The sequence below is a fragment of the Urocampus carinirostris genome, chromosome 15 (genome assembly GCF_059441175.1).
Source record: "Urocampus carinirostris isolate Australia breed hairy pipefish chromosome 15, RoL_Ucar_1.0, whole genome shotgun sequence".
Classification (NCBI taxonomy): Eukaryota; Metazoa; Chordata; class Actinopteri; order Syngnathiformes; family Syngnathidae; genus Urocampus; species Urocampus carinirostris.
The window spans coordinates 18,540,931-18,559,997 of NC_142363.1; the positions used below are offsets into that span (position 1 = coordinate 18,540,931).

The following is a 19,067-nucleotide window of genomic DNA, read 5'->3' on the forward strand; positions in this document are numbered from 1 at the left end:
CAAATAAACATGACCTGACTTGACTTGAAGCTTCACTTCAACAGCGGTGACAGGAAGGGAACATCCATACTGAACTCTTACATTAAACTTACACATAAAGGTGGCTGCCTCACAATATCATCTCTGGCATATGTTTGAGATCCATAATGTCAATAAAAACAAAGATCATTTGTGTAAACAAGTTTATTTTATTGACCAAAAATAAACACAAATCATTTTTTCAGCATCTTTCTTTGTTCTTTCCCCATTTGCAGGAAATTCAGTGTTGCTTATAATATGTAGAGGTGTATTTTAGCTTTTCCCCCGTACAAAAATTGATATATGGTGCACTTTATTTGAAAATATCATAAACGTATAAAATACTGGGGGGTGCATACGGTGACACGTAGGTGTGACTATAAATTATAATAGTAAAAATAAAGAAAACACGCAACACAATATGAAAGATAGGTTGAAGCGTGTCTGAATTAGGAAATATAATGAGCAAAAACATTTACAAATTTTGCTGGGTTCAATAATAAAAAATAAAAATAAAAACCAATTGGTGTAAATCGATAAAAAAATGAACCACTGTAGTCGTCTACAGTCTAGGCAGAGAGCCCCTGCACGGCTCTCCAAGAAACCCCATCCACGAGACAAAACTCGAGGCGTGAACGTGGCAGCCATTTTACATCATCAAGAGTGAATGACTGAGGCCGGACCCGTGCCGGGAGTTTTTCACTTTTTCCGTCTTTCAAACATAACCTCTACCTTCTAAAATACCCTACACCGCACACGGTGGTGATCCAGCGGCAGGTAGGGCGATTCCTATTCATCGATCGCGTTCCCGTTGTCTGCTTTGTGTGTGAAAAGTCTGACTCGTGCGCTGCTGTTTGAAACAATGTGCAAACTGGTGGCGGCTGGGAACGAGTTCTCCGGACCGGCTTTTTGAAAATGGACTCTTTCTACGTGGCTTCACGTTGGCGGAATTCGAACCGAGAACTATTCTTCAGCTCGCCTTGCTCCTAGCAATATGATTTGGTGCTTTTTATTTTTTGCAAAGTCGTGAAATCCGTACAGACTGTTGCGGTTCTAACAATGGCCTCACTGAAATTCCGTCCGAATTAGCATGCTAGCTCAAGCTAGCCTTTCTTGACAGATCATTAAACTGACATACTCATTGTCATCACATGCTAATTTAAGCGACTAGCAGTCATCGCTCTGAGCTATATTAGTAGGCCGATTGATGTAGAAGGCGAATCGTCGTTTTCAACTGAACTTCAGATGCGATTTTAATGTATTTCTACAAACGCGCCGTGTTATTGTCCCCCAAAGCCAAAGGCTAGTTACACTAGCATTAGCTCTATACACTAGCCCACTAGCTTGACTAACGTGCGCGATACATTCTGCAAATTTAAACAACCTTACTCCACACTGAATAAAACAAATATAATGGTTCAAGTTGTGTGTTCTTTTCTAATAGTAAATTGGATTATTAAACCTCGACATCTATGTCTTGGGGACGTGCACATTTTCTTTGTAGCACGTGCTTCCCGACATGACAGTATGAAAGTTACTTCAAGGCAAATATTTTGACCATTCTAATTACCATTAGCAGACGTTACTAGCGATTTATTGTGATCTTGCCCGAATAATTTGTACCCATTAATTTACAGAAGCTACGCTGTAGCGTGCTGCAATGTGAGCTGAGGGCTTGGCCTACCTAAGCTTAGTCGGTTAGAAGGGGCCAAAGCCCCTCAAGTTTTTTTTTTCTAATTGCCAACACAGTAGTAACCATCGGTTGGCAAAATCCAAATGCTAAAAGGTGTGTCCCTTCTATATGAATTGCAATCACCGGAAATCTGAGCTCTCTTTGACGGAACACGTGTATCAGCCATTTAGTCTGTGCTGAAGTAAGCACTTGGGAGGCAAGCTAACGTGTAATTTGTGACCAGAGGAGGGCAGGGTTCTGTCTTGGCATCCATAACGTTGTCTAGTCATAGTAGATGTAGCAGACTTGGCACGCTGTCACACATCCATGCTTTATGCGATGTGATGTTATCGAACATGTGGGTTAGAATATGCGAGCCATCCGTATAATGCCCAGTGGAAAACATCTGTAATATGGCGTGCAGCTTACTTGCAGAACAAATTTGGATCATCATAGATCTACGTATGTACATAGGTGCAGGCTTGAGTAGCTGTAGCACCCTCGCTCTTCATTGTGGACACATGTGTTTCATAGAGATTCGACAAATGATAATGATCTGCCTGTCAAGTTTGAGACTTTTCGCACTCCTATGCGCATCCCAAACCATGCCATTGCTCCAGGATTAATTTGGCTCATTGCATTTACACAGATTTCTGGGGACATGGCCACAGAACATATTAATGGAAATGGTCCAGAAGAACCAATGGACACCTCTGCTGCAGTTACCCATTCTGAGCACTTCCAGACTTTATTAGAAGCTGGTTTACCACAGAAAGTTGCTGAAAAACTAGATGAAATTTACATAGCAGGTAAGGAACAGTAAACACATGTGCATATATAAATATGCAACTCTTGTTGATAAATCTCTTGCATGTACTGTCACTTTATTACCGTTTTGAGCGAGGGACTTGGGATCCCGAAGCAACTTTTTGTGGTTCCTACCAAAATGGGTACTGCAGTGCTACAAAATGTTAAATTACACATCACACAAGTGTAAGTGTAAACGGCGGCAGCATTTGCATTCCCTATATGGTTGCTGACCGCTGGGGTGACGTCACAGAGTTGTCCCCTCACTGTGGGTATCTATGCGCCCATTCAGTTTCCCACGCACCATACTTCACAGTTTGACATTGGAGTTTTGTTAAGTATATTTATTTATATTCATAGGTGTTCTAAAAAGCATGAGCCTAGGCTGTTTTATTCTAAGTTTAGACTGGTGAGACCAGGGCAGAAACAATGCAGTATCATGCGTGTTGGTGAAATAGGTGCAGCTACCCACATTAAACCTTTTTTTTTGACCTGTCTAAAATCCAGCCAAAAGTTATACCATCCTCTATTCTATGAATTACGTTTGTTCTGCTTTTCAATGCGTATGTAAAGTTTTGCACTCAGCACTTTGCCTTTTGCATGTGTTTACTTGGTTGCAGGGTTGGTGTCACACAGTGACTTGGATGATCGAGCAATTGAGGCCCTCAAAGAATTCAACGACGAAGGTGCTCTTCAGGTCCTCTTGCAATTCAAGGACAGCGACCTCTCACATGTTCAGGTAGTCTAGTAGAAACCACAATCTTTCTAAATTGCTTCCTAACAGAATTGGGCACAATCAAGGAATTCATTCAAGTTATGTTGACTGTGTTAAATTGAGAATTGTATAAATGGAAGTCAAATATAGCGCACTAGCACAGTTGCAACCAGATGATGCAAGGTATAGAAAATGTGTTATAATGAGGCTATTAGGCAATATTCATATGGTCATTGTGACCAGAATATTATTCTGAGAATCTTCTATTCCTTTAAATTGTTAAACTTAATCTCATTATGGCCTATCAATCGATGCATTTTTATTGCAGGAAAATTAGGTCAAATGCTCAAACCTGCTTTCGTATGCCATTATATTTTACATTTTCATGACAAAATAATCTCAACTGTCTTCTTAATTTTTTTTCCCCTCTGCTGCTCAGAACAAAAGTGCCTTTCTTTGTGGCGTGATGAAGACATACAGGCAAAGAGAGAAACAAGGGACCAAAGTGTCAGACACCAACAAAGGACCAGATGAAGCCAAAATCAAAGTGAGCACAAACTTAATAAATTAATTTTAAAGTGGTACAAATATCAATTTTTTTAATTGTATTGATTTAATTAAAATACCCATTTTCAGGCATTGCTGGAAAAAACTGGTTACACGCTTGATGTCACGACAGGCCAGAGGAAGTATGGCGGTCCACCACCGGAGTCGGCTCACTCGGGGGCACAACCAACTGTTGGGACAGAGGTATGCAACTAAACCCTATTAAAGATGGTAGATTTCGGATCTTTAAAAGTTAAGAGGTTTTTTATTTCTCTGACTTAAAAATATATATTTTTTTGCACTTATCGGATTATGAATTGTAGTCTAAATACAACACGTATTAGAACATTCAAAGTACTTGAAGAAAATAAAATTTCCACCCGACAACTTGGACCCCCAATTACAAAGACACACACACACACACGACTTTTAAAATGCATTTTAAGTACGGTGGAAAGGTGATGTACAAGTAAAAAAAAAAGTGTGTTTTATAAATTACTAGTTATTGTCCCTTCCATAAGTTCGGGCTTTTGAATTTGGATGTTCTTATAGTTTGACGCTGCACTCAAACCTTTCTATATGGTCAATGCCAGTTGTAAAGCCCTAAACAAAAATCCATCAAAGTGAAAATTCTCCCTGAATTTGAATGTGTAAGCGTTGCAAAATAATACAGCCATATACATTTTTAAAAAGTGCACACACAGAGCAACGCCAACAGTATCATAGACGTCTTTGGGACCAGAACGTAGAATTTCCAACCAGTTTAAACGTGTGCCAGAGAAAGCCGAGATGTAGCTGACTTTATGATTGATCTGAAAACAAATTGATGGCTGGTGAGATTACTGATTTGAACTGCTTTGGAATTGTCAACCAAGATGGCATTTAGCTGACAACACATTAATTAATTAGTCAGTAAATTAACTGGCAATGTTCCAACCTTTTTTTTTTTTACCTCCCAATCAGAGTAGGACAAACTTACTAAAGTCATAATTGCAAACAAAAGCGCCCAGAGATATGACAAAATGATCAGGTTAAACCCATCAAATAGATGAATAGTTCAAGCTAGTTTATTAATGATTACCTTTTTCATTTGTCAGTCGTAACGTTGGTTACAATAAGCGCTTATTAAATACTTATTGGCAAGATATTTTCCTCTTCTGGCAGATATTTGTCGGCAAAATCCCCAGAGACCTCTTTGAAGACGAGTTGGTTCCTTTGTTTGAGAAAGCTGGCCCCATCTGGGACCTGCGCCTGATGATGGATCCCCTCAGTGGCCTGAACAGAGGCTACGCTTTTGTCACGTTTTGCACCAAAGAGGCTGCGCAGCAGGCTGTCAAACTGGTATGTTCATTCTATTGCAAAGATTACGTGAGAGTGAGGGTATAGTGGAGCTAATGGCAAATAATGTTTTACTATGACTGGCGGTGTCCCTAGAAATAAGCTTAAAATTAGTTTGAATAAAAATTGTGAAATAAGGACTTATTGACATAGTTCTTTTTGTCTGTTCCCTCATTGTGCTGCAGTGCAACAACAACGAAATCCGACCTGGCAAACTAATTGGTGTGTGCATCTCAGTGGCCAATAATCGACTATTTGTTGGGTCCATCCCCAAGAGTAAAACAAAAGAGCAGATTGTGGAAGAATTTGCAAAATACACAGGTGAATTTTTACCTTTCAGTTACCAGCAACCATCTAGTATCTACTTATGAAGCTTCCACATGTTTTAGAGATTGTGTACATCTTGACTTCTCAATTTTTTACCAGTGTGTCCCCTGCCCCTACTGCTCATCATTTATATTTCAACATATGATAATTTAATGTTTATTTCCCTTTGTCATTCCCCCCCTGATCCACAGAGGGTTTAAATGATGTCATTTTATACCACCAACCTGACGATAAGAAGAAAAATCGTGGCTTTTGCTTTTTGGAGTATGAAGACCACAAAACCGCAGCTCAAGCCCGCCGCCGTCTTATGAGTGGCAAGGTGAAGGTCTGGGGAAACGTGATCACTGTGGAGTGGGCCGATCCTATTGAGGACCCTGATCCAGAAGTCATGGCCAAGGTAAATCTTTAGGTGTAATTGTTCAATGACTTCTGGTACATCCTCGTGTAAATCTCTTGTATGATGGCCTTTTTCTTGTTACAGGTGAAAGTGTTGTTTGTGAGGAACCTAGCTAGCTCTGTGACTGAGGAGATTCTTGAAAAGGCATTTAGTCAGTTTGGCAAATTAGAACGCGTGAAGAAGCTGAAAGACTACGCATTTGTTCACTTTGAGGAAAGAGATGGTGCTGTGAAGGTACTGAAATAAGAGTTCCTACATTGATTGCGAGGTCTGGTTGTGCATGCACTTGGAACTAATTTTAAGGATGATTTTTCACAGGCTCTTGCTGATCTCAATGGAAAAGATCTGGAAGGAGAACGCATTGAGATTGTCTTTGCTAAGCCTCCTGACCAGAAGAGGAAAGAGCGAAAGGCGCAGAGACAAGCCGCCAAAACACAAATGTAAGCGGGATAAAAGCACAATTAGCATATAACCTTTTAAACCAAGCATCCATGTTAAATACATTGTGTCCTATCCCAGGTATGATGAATACTATTACTATGCTCCTCCCCACATTCCTCCACCCACAAGAGGCCGTGGTAGAGGCGGGCGTGGAGGCTACTCCTATCCCCCAGATTACTACAGTTATGAAGATTATTATGATTACTATGGATATGACTACCACAACTACCGGGGAGGCTATGATGACCCTTTCTACAGCTACGACGATTTCCAGGGCACTGCGAGGGGCCGAGGTGCTAGAGGCGGTGTCCGTGGTGCTATTGCTCAGACTAGGGCCCGTGGTGGCATCACACCTAGGGGAAGATTGACTTTTTCACAGCGAGGTCTCCCTGGAGCAAGCAGAGGTAATCATTTTAAATGTTTTTTACAATGGAATTTTTTTTCCTCACACCCAAGCCAATAATTTTGTATTTAAGTTGAAACAAACACTTGCATTAAATGGAAATACCTGCAGATCATCCTAGCCGTGTCCTACTTGGTTGTATAAACTAAATGTGTTTCGATCTTTGATTGGTCCAGCAGGGAAGAGGGCCCGAGGCCGATCCTGACCTGTCACAGAGGATACTGACTTGATGCGTGGGGTTACACCGTGAGCTGCAAAGGACGTTGAAACAAAAAAAATAGTGTGAAGGTCCAATGATATTCCAGCCTTACATAAGAAGCATCTCCCCTTTCCCTATGTTTTTTTTTTTTGTTTAGAGGAAACTGCCACCTTAAAAAAAGACCGCACGATTATTGCATTCGCTTAACCCTCTTTCGCCCCTTGAAGTCCCTATTGCTTACCCTGTTTCAGGGTTTGAATATATATTGCCCTAACAATCCCCCCAGTTCCATGTCCCCGAATATGCCATTTTTAAATAATTATTGACGAATTTGCACTTTTTGTTTCTTAGTTTTGAAGTGGCTCGAAGGAGCTTGATGCTATTGTATATTTTTGTGCTAATCGCAATTTTAATGTTGGAATATCCATGTTATTTGTTTTGATGTGGATGTTAAAGAGAGAACATTTGCAGGTTTTTATTTCGGGTGTACCCACCTGGCATGGAGAAGTCAGGCATTCCAGGAAAGTGGTTCTTTTCAGAACTTGTCTTTAAAGGGTTGGTTGACTACCTCAGTACAGAGGACTAAACTACCCGGCCTGTACTGTAAATAGGGAAACTATATTGATGAAAACAGAGCTTGTTCTCGTGAAAAAAAATATGCACAAGAGCTGTAGCGCACAACAATGTACTTCATGTAATATAGTGATTTTCGCTACAGCTCTGACACTGCAAACAGTCAAACTGGGCATGCAAAACAATCTCATAAGATGAGTCAGAACAAGCTCTGATTTTATCCTATTTTAAACTGAATTAGCTGCCTTGCTTCTTCAGAGTATGTAGTTACTGTTTGTATAGTTTTTTTTGTTGTTTTTGTTTTCCTTTATTGTGATACAATGTTACTTTTGTAAAGGCTTCAATGTCATGGGCATCAGACTGCCTTTGATTTTAACCGATAACAAAAATAAAAGCCCTGCAGTGTCCCTTTTGTGCCACTGTCAATCCGGTGAATTTGTTTTTACATTGAAACATGGTCAAACATCAACACCGGACGGGTCCCTTGTCCATTTCTTAAACCATCAACTAACACATTTTTAGCTAATAGTGGCAATAATGTGTCCAAAGTTAGTTTTGGAATGGGATCATCAGCATTACATCTTGGTAGAAGGGATGCTGCAGTGAAAACATTCTATTTCCAGTTATAGATACAAGGAAACTGTTCAGATCAATTTCAGTTTTCTACAGTTAACTCCCTCAAAAAAATCATAACCACCTTTTGAGAAAAACATGCTAGCAGTTTTAAACTATTGTTGGTGGCCAACAACATTTTTGCATTCCTGCAAATTGTTTTATACTGTACAATGGAGGTGAGTGTAACTTATTTTTGTAATAAAGTTTTTGATTTCTATGTTGTGTCTTAACTCATTTGACTTATCAAGTGACCAGTGAGATGAGAGAGAGGCTTCATTTGAACAATTCTGGGTTAAATATCAGCGAAAGTCGAAAAATATTCGCTGTTACATACTTGCCAACACTGGCTCTTTAAGCGTTACATTGCTGCTTTTCCCCCTTTACAAACCCTACCTATTTTATCTCATACCACTTTTTTATGTTTAAAAGAAAAATCTTGATTTGAGACTAGTATTTTAGTGTATGGCAGCATTAACCTGAAGCAAGACCAAATCTTTGAGAATAAACTACTTCTACGATGGCATTCATTTGTTTTGGTATAAGTGCTAATTCCAGTTTTAAACGACATATTAAAAATATATATTCTGGAGGCAGATTGTGTTTTGCACTTACAAATAGTGTTTTATCAAATTACCATATTTTAATGTCAAAAGGTGTGTGCATGTATGATGATTAATTGCTGTCATGTGGAAGAAAAAGCACCTCTAATCAATATGTAGCCAAAATATTTCCCCAAACTAATTTAGTATATTTAAAAAATGGTGCATTGTTGATTCGGATGACAATTGCTTTTGACAACTACGGGACAATAAATGTATAGATCGAATACATCTCGGGGATAGTTTTATTTTTGTGATGGACATTACCTTTACAAATTTATGTACAGCAGGAATAACTAACTATATTCTTTTAAAGGATGGCTACTTTTTTATTACCAGTTTGACAGTAGTTGTAAACTAACATGTATATGCGAAATCTAGAAAATCACATGTGATCTAATTTCAGAATCAGTCTGTGGGCTACACAGCTTTTCTTGGCGGACTGCCTGGTGCCCACGGCCACTATTTTGGAGACCATACAGTACCGCGGCCCCTTGCCACTTGGTGTTAGTTATTGCGGATTTGTAATACTGGTATTAAACATTTTAAGCCAAATTGTGTTTGGATAAAAAAAAATCAAGCCTATGAAAATAGAACTGCGCTTTATTGTTTAGCTTGTCATAGCTAAATACCGTCGTAAATGAAAATAAACAACTTGTGTGGTGGAAAAATTACATTTGGCAGGTAAATACCGGAATTGAACACTGCTTGTGAATTACAGATAGATTGATATTAATTAAAACGTTTTTTTAAACAAAAAAGCTTTTGCATCGCTTGGGAGTAATAGTCAACAAAAACGACGGAAAACGAATTGTAATTGTATTCCACGTTCTTACAAAGCAAACGAACCTATTTTCACACCATGTTTCATTCAAAATGGCCACCAGTGGCGCAAAAATACATAAACTAAAAATGGCGACGCTGCGATGACCACAACGCTACCGACTGAGTGCTAAAAGAAGCGTCTTCACATAAGGCTTCGCTTCATATCGGAGTGTTCATTGAAAGTATTGTGCGAAGCGGAGGTGACATCACCCCGACGCGAGCGGAGCCCTCCACCCTATTGACGCCCCTTTTAACGGGCTGAAGTGACAGCACTAAACGGGGGTAGCTGTTAGCCGAACGCTGCTGGGCTTGATGTTTACGCTAAGCCCTTTCCAGCGGTTCACATCCACCGAAACGCGAACCGCGCTACCCACAGCAACCGTATCGATATGTAAGTGAACGTGTTCTTAGTTGAATCATCGCAGGTTTCATTTGTAGAACATTTCAATGCAATGATGGGGAAAACCAGGGATTGTTTCCAACGCATCCGTCGTAAAATGAAGCTGGACCTGCTGAGAGATTTGGCCCGACAATATCCCGTCTTCTGCTTCCTACTACTGATTTTGTTATTGTCAACTGTTCTTCTAAACAGGTAACAACAATGGGCTTGTTTACATCACTTCAAACAGTTCACTGTTTGAATCCCCTTTGGATGCTTATAATGTGAGCTCCTGTTTGAAAACAGGTACATTCATATGATCATGGTGGTGTGGTCATTTCTTGCTGGCGTGGTTACGTTTTACTGTTCCCTCGGACCAGAGTCCCTTCTGCCAAACGTCCTGGTCAATATAAAGCCAAAGATCAAGGTACGTCTGACCTGTGTGCTTGTTTCTGTGGTTTGTTAGGAATTTAATATTAAAATGTACAGTTTACCAAATTGTTCGAATTAGTTGTATGACTACATTAACCAAACACAACCTACATTCGCCTAACAATGCACGCTTGTTTTTTGATGGAAAAATGAACAAGAGACCGCCATTTCCACACAGGGGCAGATTTAATTTCTTAAACAATTTAACTAAGTGAACTCTTTTTGATATATGGCAGAATTAGTGTCGCTCGAGTCTCTGTCAAGCCTCCTCTCTCGATCTTCTTTTTTTTTTTCTCGACCCACGTCTCTCCGCAAGCTGGTGTGCCGGCTCCTCCCATGGGCGTGCCAATGAAAGCCGCCACGTCGGGTCCACCCGCTCGCCTCGATGTCTGGAGAAACTCAAAACAACACCGAGCGTTTATTAAAACAATGCCTGGCGTCCTTCGTCAGAGTCCTGTTATTAAAATTCCCCAGCCAAAACATTCCGAATTTGGAACAGCGTGACCTGAAGCCCACTCAGTAAACATCTTAGTTGCACTCGATAAATGTAACTTGTATTTAATCGTATAAAAGCCTTTATAGTAAAATGTATAAAATCGTTCAGGTTGTTAGAATATAATAGATTGGAATATAATATAGTTTATTTTAATCATCATTGATTAAACCAGTGTTTAAAAAACTATTTTACTCATTGAGTGCCATGGACTTGAAATGACGTTTACATATCACCCTTCCAGAAAATCATGACAATCACGCGTTATGTTTACAGTTTGTAATGACTCCTAATCATAAAATAAATGATCCAATAATAGTTAATAGTTAAGCAAGAAGTGATGCATAAACTGCTGGTGCAGTTTTCTTTTTTAGAACGGAGTTATTTTTCCATGAAAGTACAAAAATTTCAATTGATCTTAAAATTATGGTTGAAACACATCCATTCTATCTTGGAAAGGAGCATTTTTATAAAAAGTACTACTATTCATCGACAACTTTCTTGATAAAAAGCTGGTCCGCAGTTCTTAATTTGAAATGTGTCTGGCACTACAAGAGTAACGCCAAGGCACACTTTTTTTTAAAATTGAAAAATCTCAAGGCACATCGGCCTTTAAAAACGATAAAATATAATTAATTAATTTTAAAACTTAATACTGTCAATTTAGACAAAATAATAAATTAAGTCAAAAAGACAAAAATCAAAATATGCTTGACATTACTGCTTTTTTTTTTAAATGTGAAAAAATATACTATATCAGAAAAGAATAGGGTAGTCTTAATTGTCATGATCAGATTTTTACCATTCCTTATTTACCAAGGCACACTTTTTTCCCTTAAAAAAAATCTCAAAGCCCACCGTTAGTCGAAAATGTTCGAAAAAATGTATTCCCAGAACCTGTTTCATTTCCTTTTTTGTTTTAGTTTTAGGCTTAAATCATTATGCCGTCTAATTTTACAGTACTAGGTTGGAAATTCAAAGATTAAGGTACGCTGGCTTTTTGTTTGTGTGCAAAAAATAGAATAGATTGGAATAGAATAGAATTTTCCCCATTGTCATAGATCAAACCGTTTTTGAGCCATAGCCCTCTTTTTCAATAAAAATCTCGAGGCACATCAAACATGTTCAAAATAATAATTCCTGGCACAAATTTAATTTGTTTATTTGTTTGTAGTTTAGTTTTATAAATCTGAAATTACTAAACTGTCTAAATTGACTTTTATCCTATCCTTCTTTCACCTAAAAATACACACACACACACACGCACATAATATATATACATATATATTATATGGACAATGGCAATATTTTTGAAAAGTTTACTAATTGATACTGAATTTACTTTAAGCTTGATCTAAAATATTTTTTCCCAATCAAGGTTGACCGGTATGTGAGGCTAAAATATTTGGTGTGTTCGTCGTCCTAAAAAAAAAAACGAACACTCAATTAAATACAACTAAAATATCCAAAAATCCAGTATTACAAAAAGTGAGGTCCTAGTCTCATACCTGTCAACCAGTACGCTTTTGCCGTACAAAGTACGTTCATTATGCATTTTAAGACGTGTACGACGTACTAGAAAATCTGTACAGAAAAACGCAAATTTGTCAATTATGGGTACCATCTATACACCGACTGTCATGAAACAGCAAACCAATCAAGTCAAACGAGTTTGCCGCGGTAGCCTTTATCTTGGTGTAGTTTTTTTCTGTTGCAAACGAAGCAAGCGGTTTGATGCTACTGTGCGCATGCGTCTCCCGCCTCGGATTTCATGTCGTAGTTGTTTAGTGAACAGAAGTCCGTCTCTTTTTAGGCAACCGACTTTTTCGGCTAAACTCATTAAAGAGAGCCGGCTCTCAAACTGCTCACTCGCTTTGATGCATTATATAACGAATTATTATGTTGTATAAAGAAGTTAAGAAAAAAAGGAAGTATAAAAGGAGAAAATGGAAAAAAGACAGGTTTGTGGTTATCCCTTTAATCAGTATGTTACCAACAAAAATTTAATACAGAAAAAGAATGAATAATTTGAATAAGAAAATGTATTATTATATTTGCATGTATTTTTTTCCTTCTACATTCATTTTTTAACTTTTTATTTAATAAACCTCATTCACGTCGAGCAACTCAGTATCTCACAACAAAATGTATCATATATATATATTGTAACTACATATATATCTCATGTTACAATATATATAATATAATGAAACACATGTACAATATAACGTGTTAAACTACATAAATAAACACGTTTAAAAAAATATATATTGTAAGATTTTTTGTATTTTGTAAGGGAAAATACGACAGTTTGTAAGGGCATGGAGCCCTGGAGCTTGACAGGTATGTAGTCTCAAGTCCAGTATTCTAGATCCACCATTAGAACCACCATTAGAACCCAGATAGATATAGATGGAATAATGTCATGGAAACTAGGAATTTTTAAAAATATATTTATTTTTGGTTTATTTGTCTGTAAAATCATGTGTATACGTTGCTTTCTTTTTCCCGGCAGTCCTACCAGCAAGAGTTGTTTCCGTTGGGCCACAGTTGTGCTGTTTGTGGCAAGATCAGGTGCAAAAGACACAGGTGAGTTACCTACTCATATAACCTTTTAAGAAGCGCACGATGCTTCACTGACACATAAAATGCAGAAGAACCACAATGATGGTCGTCACAATCGCTTGGAAATTCGTGCCTTTGATTAAGCGCCTTTATTTGCATTTTGTCTAACCCGATTCTACCGTTCATCACGATATCATTTATGTTCTGCTGCCACCTAGTGGACATTGAAAAATCGATGGCCGGAATGACATTTGTAACTTTGTATCTTTTCTTCTTTTTGATGATATAATCTATTCGTATCAGACCTACTTTATTACTGGAAAACTATCAACCATGGCTAGATTTGAAAGTTTCATCAAAGGTGGATACTTCTCTTTCAGAGGTATGCTCTAACATTTAAGTAAACATTAAATACAAATCTAGTTAATTAATTTGCATATTTCCTGACCTAGATTTTGGAGCTTGTCCTTGAAAACTTTGTGTATCCCTGGTATAGGTAAGACATGTTTTCTTAGTTGGTTGAAGATTAAAATCGAATCACACAGATTAAAAACCTTTTAATGAATAACATGCTCCTGACATTACAAGCAATCTTTATTTTCCAGGGATGTCACAGATGATGAGGCGTTTGTTGACGAGCTGAGGGTTACTTTACGCTTTTTTGCTGCAGTATTGGTCCGCCGAATCCAGAAGGTGAATAATGAAGCTAGAAATGTAGTTAAAAATGAAATTAAAATACCTTGTTGATTTTATATGCGGGATTGGATTATGTCCTAGGTTGATGTGGCATCCCTCATCACGCGAAAGCTTCTTAAAGCTTCCATGAAGCACATTGAAGTAATTGCTAAAGCTCGTCAGAGAGGTACTGAGGATACCAACTTCTTATTCAAATTCATAATGCAAACGGTAATTGTTTGTTCTTTGCTCTGTAGTGAAGAGTTCTGAGTTTCTTCAACAAGCTGCCCTGGAGGAGTATGATATATAAGCTGACCCCTAAAGTGCTTTATAATAGCCACATACTAAAAGTAATGCATACCCAAAATATTAATAAAACGTGTACCTAAACGACCATAATTAACGAAATGTGCAGATGATAAAGATTAATATACAACCATTCACTTTAAGCAGCTGTTGCAATGCCAGACACTCTTACGCCATGTTCGAATTTCACAATCATTTACTTCTTTAACTTGATTGTTGATGCCACTATATTCCAATTCTCTTTATCACTAACTTTCTTGGGATGGATTATCATGTGGAGAAAAAAAGCAACAAAACATATAAAATCCCAATAAAATGAGATGATGTCACTCTCAAAACAAAATCGTGACGGCGCCTATTGACTGAACAGGATGAAGAAATCTGGTGTGGAGGGAGGGGATGTGAGGATAAAACACAGCCATGGGCTATTAGGTGGTTTGGGTTGCTATGCCTGGCGTACACTCTATAGTGTTAATATTGTTTTATTCGCTTATAATCCCCCCCTCATTCCAGTGTTGTATTTTACAATTTTTAATTCAGCCAGTGTATACTCTACTTGAAAGATGAATGATCCTAGGAGAAATACGATTTATATTTCTAACTGCAACTTAACTTGTTTTTTGTTTTGAAAACAAAAAAACAAATTAATTTCTATAAATATTCTTTGAGAACTTATTTAGAAAATAATTAAAAATGGAAGTTATTTCCAGCTTTGGTACTATATATATTTTTTTGGTGTAAGTAGTTTTACAATTATTTTTAATTATTTCGCGGGCCGATAGAATCACGGCAGTCGGCCTCAAAAGGCCCTAGAGCTGGAGTTTGGTTATCACTGGATTTTGGCATGTGACATCTGTGTGTACTGGTTTTCTTTTCAGGACACAGTGAATCATTTACTCTTGCTCTTCTTTGACAATTCACCGGTAAGTAACTGTCATTGTTTATTAAAGTGATCTTGATATAGTCTATAGAATCGAAAAATAATCGTCTGTAGGTAAAGAATTGACTTTTTAAAAATCTTTTTCAATAAGCCTGAACAAGCCACGGAGCCCACCTCGACGCTGGTTCCGTTTCTTCAAAAGTACTCTGATCCCCGGAGTAGAAAACCTTCAGTAAGGATTGTTGACACAATTTACACCGATTAAATAAATTACAAGCCAATTTGCATTGTAGTAATCCTTGCCTGTCACTTACCAGGTTCTAAAGCTGGAGTTAAAAGAAATCAGGGAGCAGCAAGATTTACTTTTTCGTTTTATGAATTTTTTGAAACAAGAAGGGGCCGTTCACGTGCTCCAGTTCTGCCTCGCTGTCGGTAAGTTGCTTCCATGCATTTCTACTGTTCTATCTTTAATACAATCAGAGTAATGTGAAATTTGAAAACATCCCACAAGCTGTTTCTGTCATCTCAGAGGAGTTCAACGACAGGATCCTGTGCCCAGAGTTGCCCGACTCCGAGAAGATGATGCTCCATAAGGAGGTGAAGAAGATCTACGAAACCTACTGTTTGGACGAGAGCATCGACAAAATCCGATTCGACCCCTTTATTGTGGAGGAGATACGCAACAGTTTGTGACATACTTGAATGCGGATTTCTATCTTGTTATAAGTTCGTCATGCATTGATTGGTTTATGTTGTGCTCTTTACCAGTTGCAGAAGGCCCATTTGAGCAGGTGGTGAAACTTCAAACCATGAGATGTTTATTCGAAGCATACGAGCATGTCCTTTCCCTCTTGGAGAACGTTTTCACCCCCATGTTCTGCCATAGTGATGAGGTACGCATGCAGATGAAAACACTTGATTGATGGAGGGTTTTCTTTTTCCGCCTTGTTCATATAAATACAAAATTAAGATGAAATCAAAATCCAGAACTTTCTGAAACAATTGAGAAAAAGAGAAAGAAAAAAAATGGTTAACAGGAAAAAGACGGCACTAATATTAATCCCTCTCTCCTTAACAGTCAAAATAGTTTTAACAAAAATGTTCTCAAGAATCCAAATAATTGGGTGTAAGACAGACTATTATGTTCTAATCAATCATCTTGTCAGATAACAATGTTCATTTTATGGTATTTTTTAATATATAAATATACACACACACATATATATATATATATATATATATATATATATATATATATATATATATATATATGTATATATATGTATATATGTATATTATGTATATATAAAATGATAAATATTAAATTTCTTTTGTCTTTTTAAAAATGTCATTTTTGTAATTGACTCGCAGTGTATCCATATATATTGAATTCATCTACTGCCCGATCATACTCACTCCCTTTTTAATTCATTGTTATAGGAATTGTCTTTATTGCTGTTGAAAACAACGTGGTTAACTTTGTTTGTAGATTGAATTTGACACTCTTGGATAAATATGTAATAAGAGGTAAAAGATAAAAATTATATCAAAAAATAATGTAAGCATAAGTAGGCAAATATTTACAAGGAAGGGCTTATAGACTGGCCTAAGTTGTACGTGCAATAGAACAATACTGCTATGACATTTGCAGCAACATATTTCCCAAAAAGAGTAAAGGAATTTAATATAAATAAATATTTTTCTATACATAGGTAAGTGATACATTAATGCTGTTGGCTCTGCTGCGAGCCAGCATGTCCTCCAGATTGGGCAGGGTGCAGCCAATGATTTTCAGGGCTGTGTTGATAGATAGATAGATAGGTAGATAGATAGATACTTTATTCATCCCCGTAGGGAAATTCACACTTCCAGCAGTCTACCCTGTTGTTTATTAACAGATGAACATGATGCCCTAGGGGTGCTTGTAGCGAAGTGGAGGTTTCCCAGTTTGCAATCTTGCTCCTAGCATACCACTCTGTAATGCCGTATGCATTATGCTCAATTTTCAATGGTCTTGTAGTTAACGGAAATGACTTCCAACAATGTTTTCATCAATTTCTAACTTACTGATTGTTTATTGGTCTAACAAACAATTAGAGATAATTTGAGTGACTCACCTTGCGCCCAAATATTTACTTCAGTGTCTTCACTAAGTGACACAACAGCGGCCAACAAGGCATCAATGGCACTCTGCCAAGCTGAACAAGCAAGCCAAGACTAATTTCACCCCTTGCAGGTTGTTTCAATGGGCGCAGTTTTGTTGAGCAGCAGGCGAGCATTGTACTCAGCACGCCACTGCCCTGCTTGAGTAGAGCAGCTGAAAATTAAATGACTTATGATGCTGCATTTTTAAGCATGTACGTAAATAAAAAAATATCAACCCCTATACAATACATTTTAACCTTAGCCAATTGCTTCCCTTATTAATGATTGAAATTCCTTTTCATTAAGTGATTGTAAACCTTAATAACACAACATTGCACCCATTTACTCACAGCAAGAGAAACTATGTAGAATAAAAACAAAAACAAATTGTGTTAACAAATTAAGCAACTTTCACATTTTACATTGTGTGCAGAACAATAAATTGGGACATTTTGTTGATTTATTCCATCCAGCATATTCGCCTTGAGGAGATTCCCATTCTTTTTGTGTTGACCTCATCCTTGAGTTCTTCTCTTCTCATTTACTCAGTTCTTTCATGCTTACTTTCACGATTGTAACTGGTTGATTCTTCGATTTGAACACAAACGCCTGACCTTGCAATATAGGTCGAATTGAATTGTCTTTATTGTCATTCATATAAACGTTGTGAAACATTGAATGCAAGGAGATTCGACGAGGCACTCTACGATAAACGTGTAATAAAGACTCTCAAGAGAAAAAGGGCAGATAAAAAGACTCAAACAATACCTATGTAGTGCTTAGAAACTGGCCTAAGTTACAATGATAGAGAATAGTGCATTATAAAAATAGTTAAGTCAAGTCATTTTTATATATATATAGCCCTTAATCACAAAGAGTCTCAAAGGGCTGCACAGGTTATTGCACAGACTATTATTTCAGACTATTATTACACCATCCCCTGATCTGGAAACAACATGAGGGCAAGGAAAAACTCAAACCTCATCAATAAAAAGTAATGTTGTACCAGCAACAAAAATTCCCAAATAAGACGCAAGATGTGTATTTTCACAGATGTACCCGTTTGTTTAAGGTGGTAATGACCCTGGGGGAGAAACTGTTTATGAGCCTGTTTGTCCTTGTTTTAAGGGACTTGTAGCACCTACCAGAGAATAGCAGGTCAAAGATGGGGTGACAGGGGTGGGAATAGTCCTGTATAACGTTGATGGCTCTGCTTTGGTATAGAAACGGTTATACCGGTAACTCAATTTGAGCTACAGTCATCATAAATGCTTGATGGAGAAAAACATTTGCGAGAGTACAGAAACAGTATTAGCAATCCATGATGATTTTGTCGTCTGCTACCAGTGACCAAGACGATCCGGATTAGATTAAAAATGATGTGATCTGTAGGACAAAAAATAGTTTAAAACAAAAATATATACATATTTTTTCCAATACAACAATTGTTACAGTGAACACAATTGTATATTATCGAAAGCCGTATAAAATATGGAGAAAAGGTATAAGTTGACAGGTAAGATATGTGTTAGTTTTTCATTTTTTTAACTGATAATTCTAATAAGACATGCACCTAATCCTCCCATCTCATTCCTGTATAGTACTTTCGCCAGCTTCTGAGGGGGGCAGAGTCCCCTGCCAGGAGTTCTAAAATGAGCAGGTAGGTGTCATTTTTCTTAGTGTATGTGTGAAAGTGCAAGCGAGCCAAAAGAAAAGG

The 19,067-nt window shown here is 37.6% G+C and overlaps 2 protein-coding genes across 5 annotated transcripts in view; both read left to right on the forward strand.

Annotated features, from left to right (window-relative positions):
* The first annotated feature begins 629 nt into the window (after nucleotides 1-629).
* LOC148351768 (heterogeneous nuclear ribonucleoprotein Q) lies at nucleotides 630-8,268 on the forward strand. Of its 4 annotated transcripts, none has more exons than XM_088354782.1 (12): nucleotides 630-795; nucleotides 2,340-2,499; nucleotides 3,118-3,236; nucleotides 3,652-3,759; nucleotides 3,849-3,962; nucleotides 4,923-5,099; nucleotides 5,282-5,417; nucleotides 5,615-5,820; nucleotides 5,905-6,054; nucleotides 6,139-6,260; nucleotides 6,340-6,665; nucleotides 6,844-8,268. In XM_088354782.1, exons 2-12 carry the CDS (start codon nucleotides 2,352-2,354, stop codon nucleotides 6,867-6,869), a joined length of 1,632 nt encoding a protein of 543 aa, XP_088210908.1. In that variant the 5' UTR covers nucleotides 630-795; nucleotides 2,340-2,351; the 3' UTR covers nucleotides 6,870-8,268. The 4 variants fall into 4 exon arrangements, with proteins under 4 accessions (XP_088210908.1, XP_088210906.1, XP_088210909.1 ...); XM_088354780.1 differs by having other exon boundaries at nucleotides 631-795; nucleotides 6,841-8,268; XM_088354781.1 differs by lacking the exon at nucleotides 630-795 and adding an exon at nucleotides 1,000-1,020 and having other exon boundaries at nucleotides 6,841-8,268.
* A 1,264-nt stretch (nucleotides 8,269-9,532) lies between these two features.
* The window catches only part of LOC148351769 (sorting nexin-14-like), a 33,981-nt gene continuing 24,446 nt past the window's right edge, over nucleotides 9,533-19,067 (forward strand). Inside the window, exons 1-15 of the mRNA XM_088354970.1 lie at nucleotides 9,533-10,067; nucleotides 10,161-10,281; nucleotides 13,295-13,368; nucleotides 13,648-13,726; nucleotides 13,797-13,840; nucleotides 13,950-14,037; nucleotides 14,122-14,206; nucleotides 14,277-14,316; nucleotides 14,696-14,726; nucleotides 15,204-15,248; nucleotides 15,357-15,437; nucleotides 15,523-15,637; nucleotides 15,735-15,890; nucleotides 15,974-16,098; nucleotides 18,952-19,010. Of these exons, the coding sequence (XP_088211096.1) occupies nucleotides 9,928-10,067; nucleotides 10,161-10,281; nucleotides 13,295-13,368; nucleotides 13,648-13,726; nucleotides 13,797-13,840; nucleotides 13,950-14,037; nucleotides 14,122-14,206; nucleotides 14,277-14,316; nucleotides 14,696-14,726; nucleotides 15,204-15,248; nucleotides 15,357-15,437; nucleotides 15,523-15,637; nucleotides 15,735-15,890; nucleotides 15,974-16,098; nucleotides 18,952-19,010 (1,283 nt within the window). The 5' untranslated portion in view covers nucleotides 9,533-9,927. The remainder of the gene's footprint in view (nucleotides 10,068-10,160; nucleotides 10,282-13,294; nucleotides 13,369-13,647; nucleotides 13,727-13,796; nucleotides 13,841-13,949; nucleotides 14,038-14,121; nucleotides 14,207-14,276; nucleotides 14,317-14,695; nucleotides 14,727-15,203; nucleotides 15,249-15,356; nucleotides 15,438-15,522; nucleotides 15,638-15,734; nucleotides 15,891-15,973; nucleotides 16,099-18,951; nucleotides 19,011-19,067) is intronic.

What these genes read in the sequence shown, in the direction of transcription:
- LOC148351768 (XM_088354780.1), top strand. Translation starts at nt 2,352, where the DNA reads ATGGCCACAGAACATATTAATGGAAATGGTCCAGAAGAACCAATGGAC. An exon ending in GCGACCTCTCACATGTTCAG is followed by an intron (nt 3,237 to 3,651) that starts GTAGTCTAGTAG and finishes TCTGCTGCTCAG; the next exon opens with AACAAAAGTGCCTTTCTTTG. An exon ending in CAAGCCGCCAAAACACAAAT is followed by an intron (nt 6,261 to 6,339) that starts GTAAGCGGGATA and finishes GTCCTATCCCAG; the next exon opens with GTATGATGAATACTATTACT.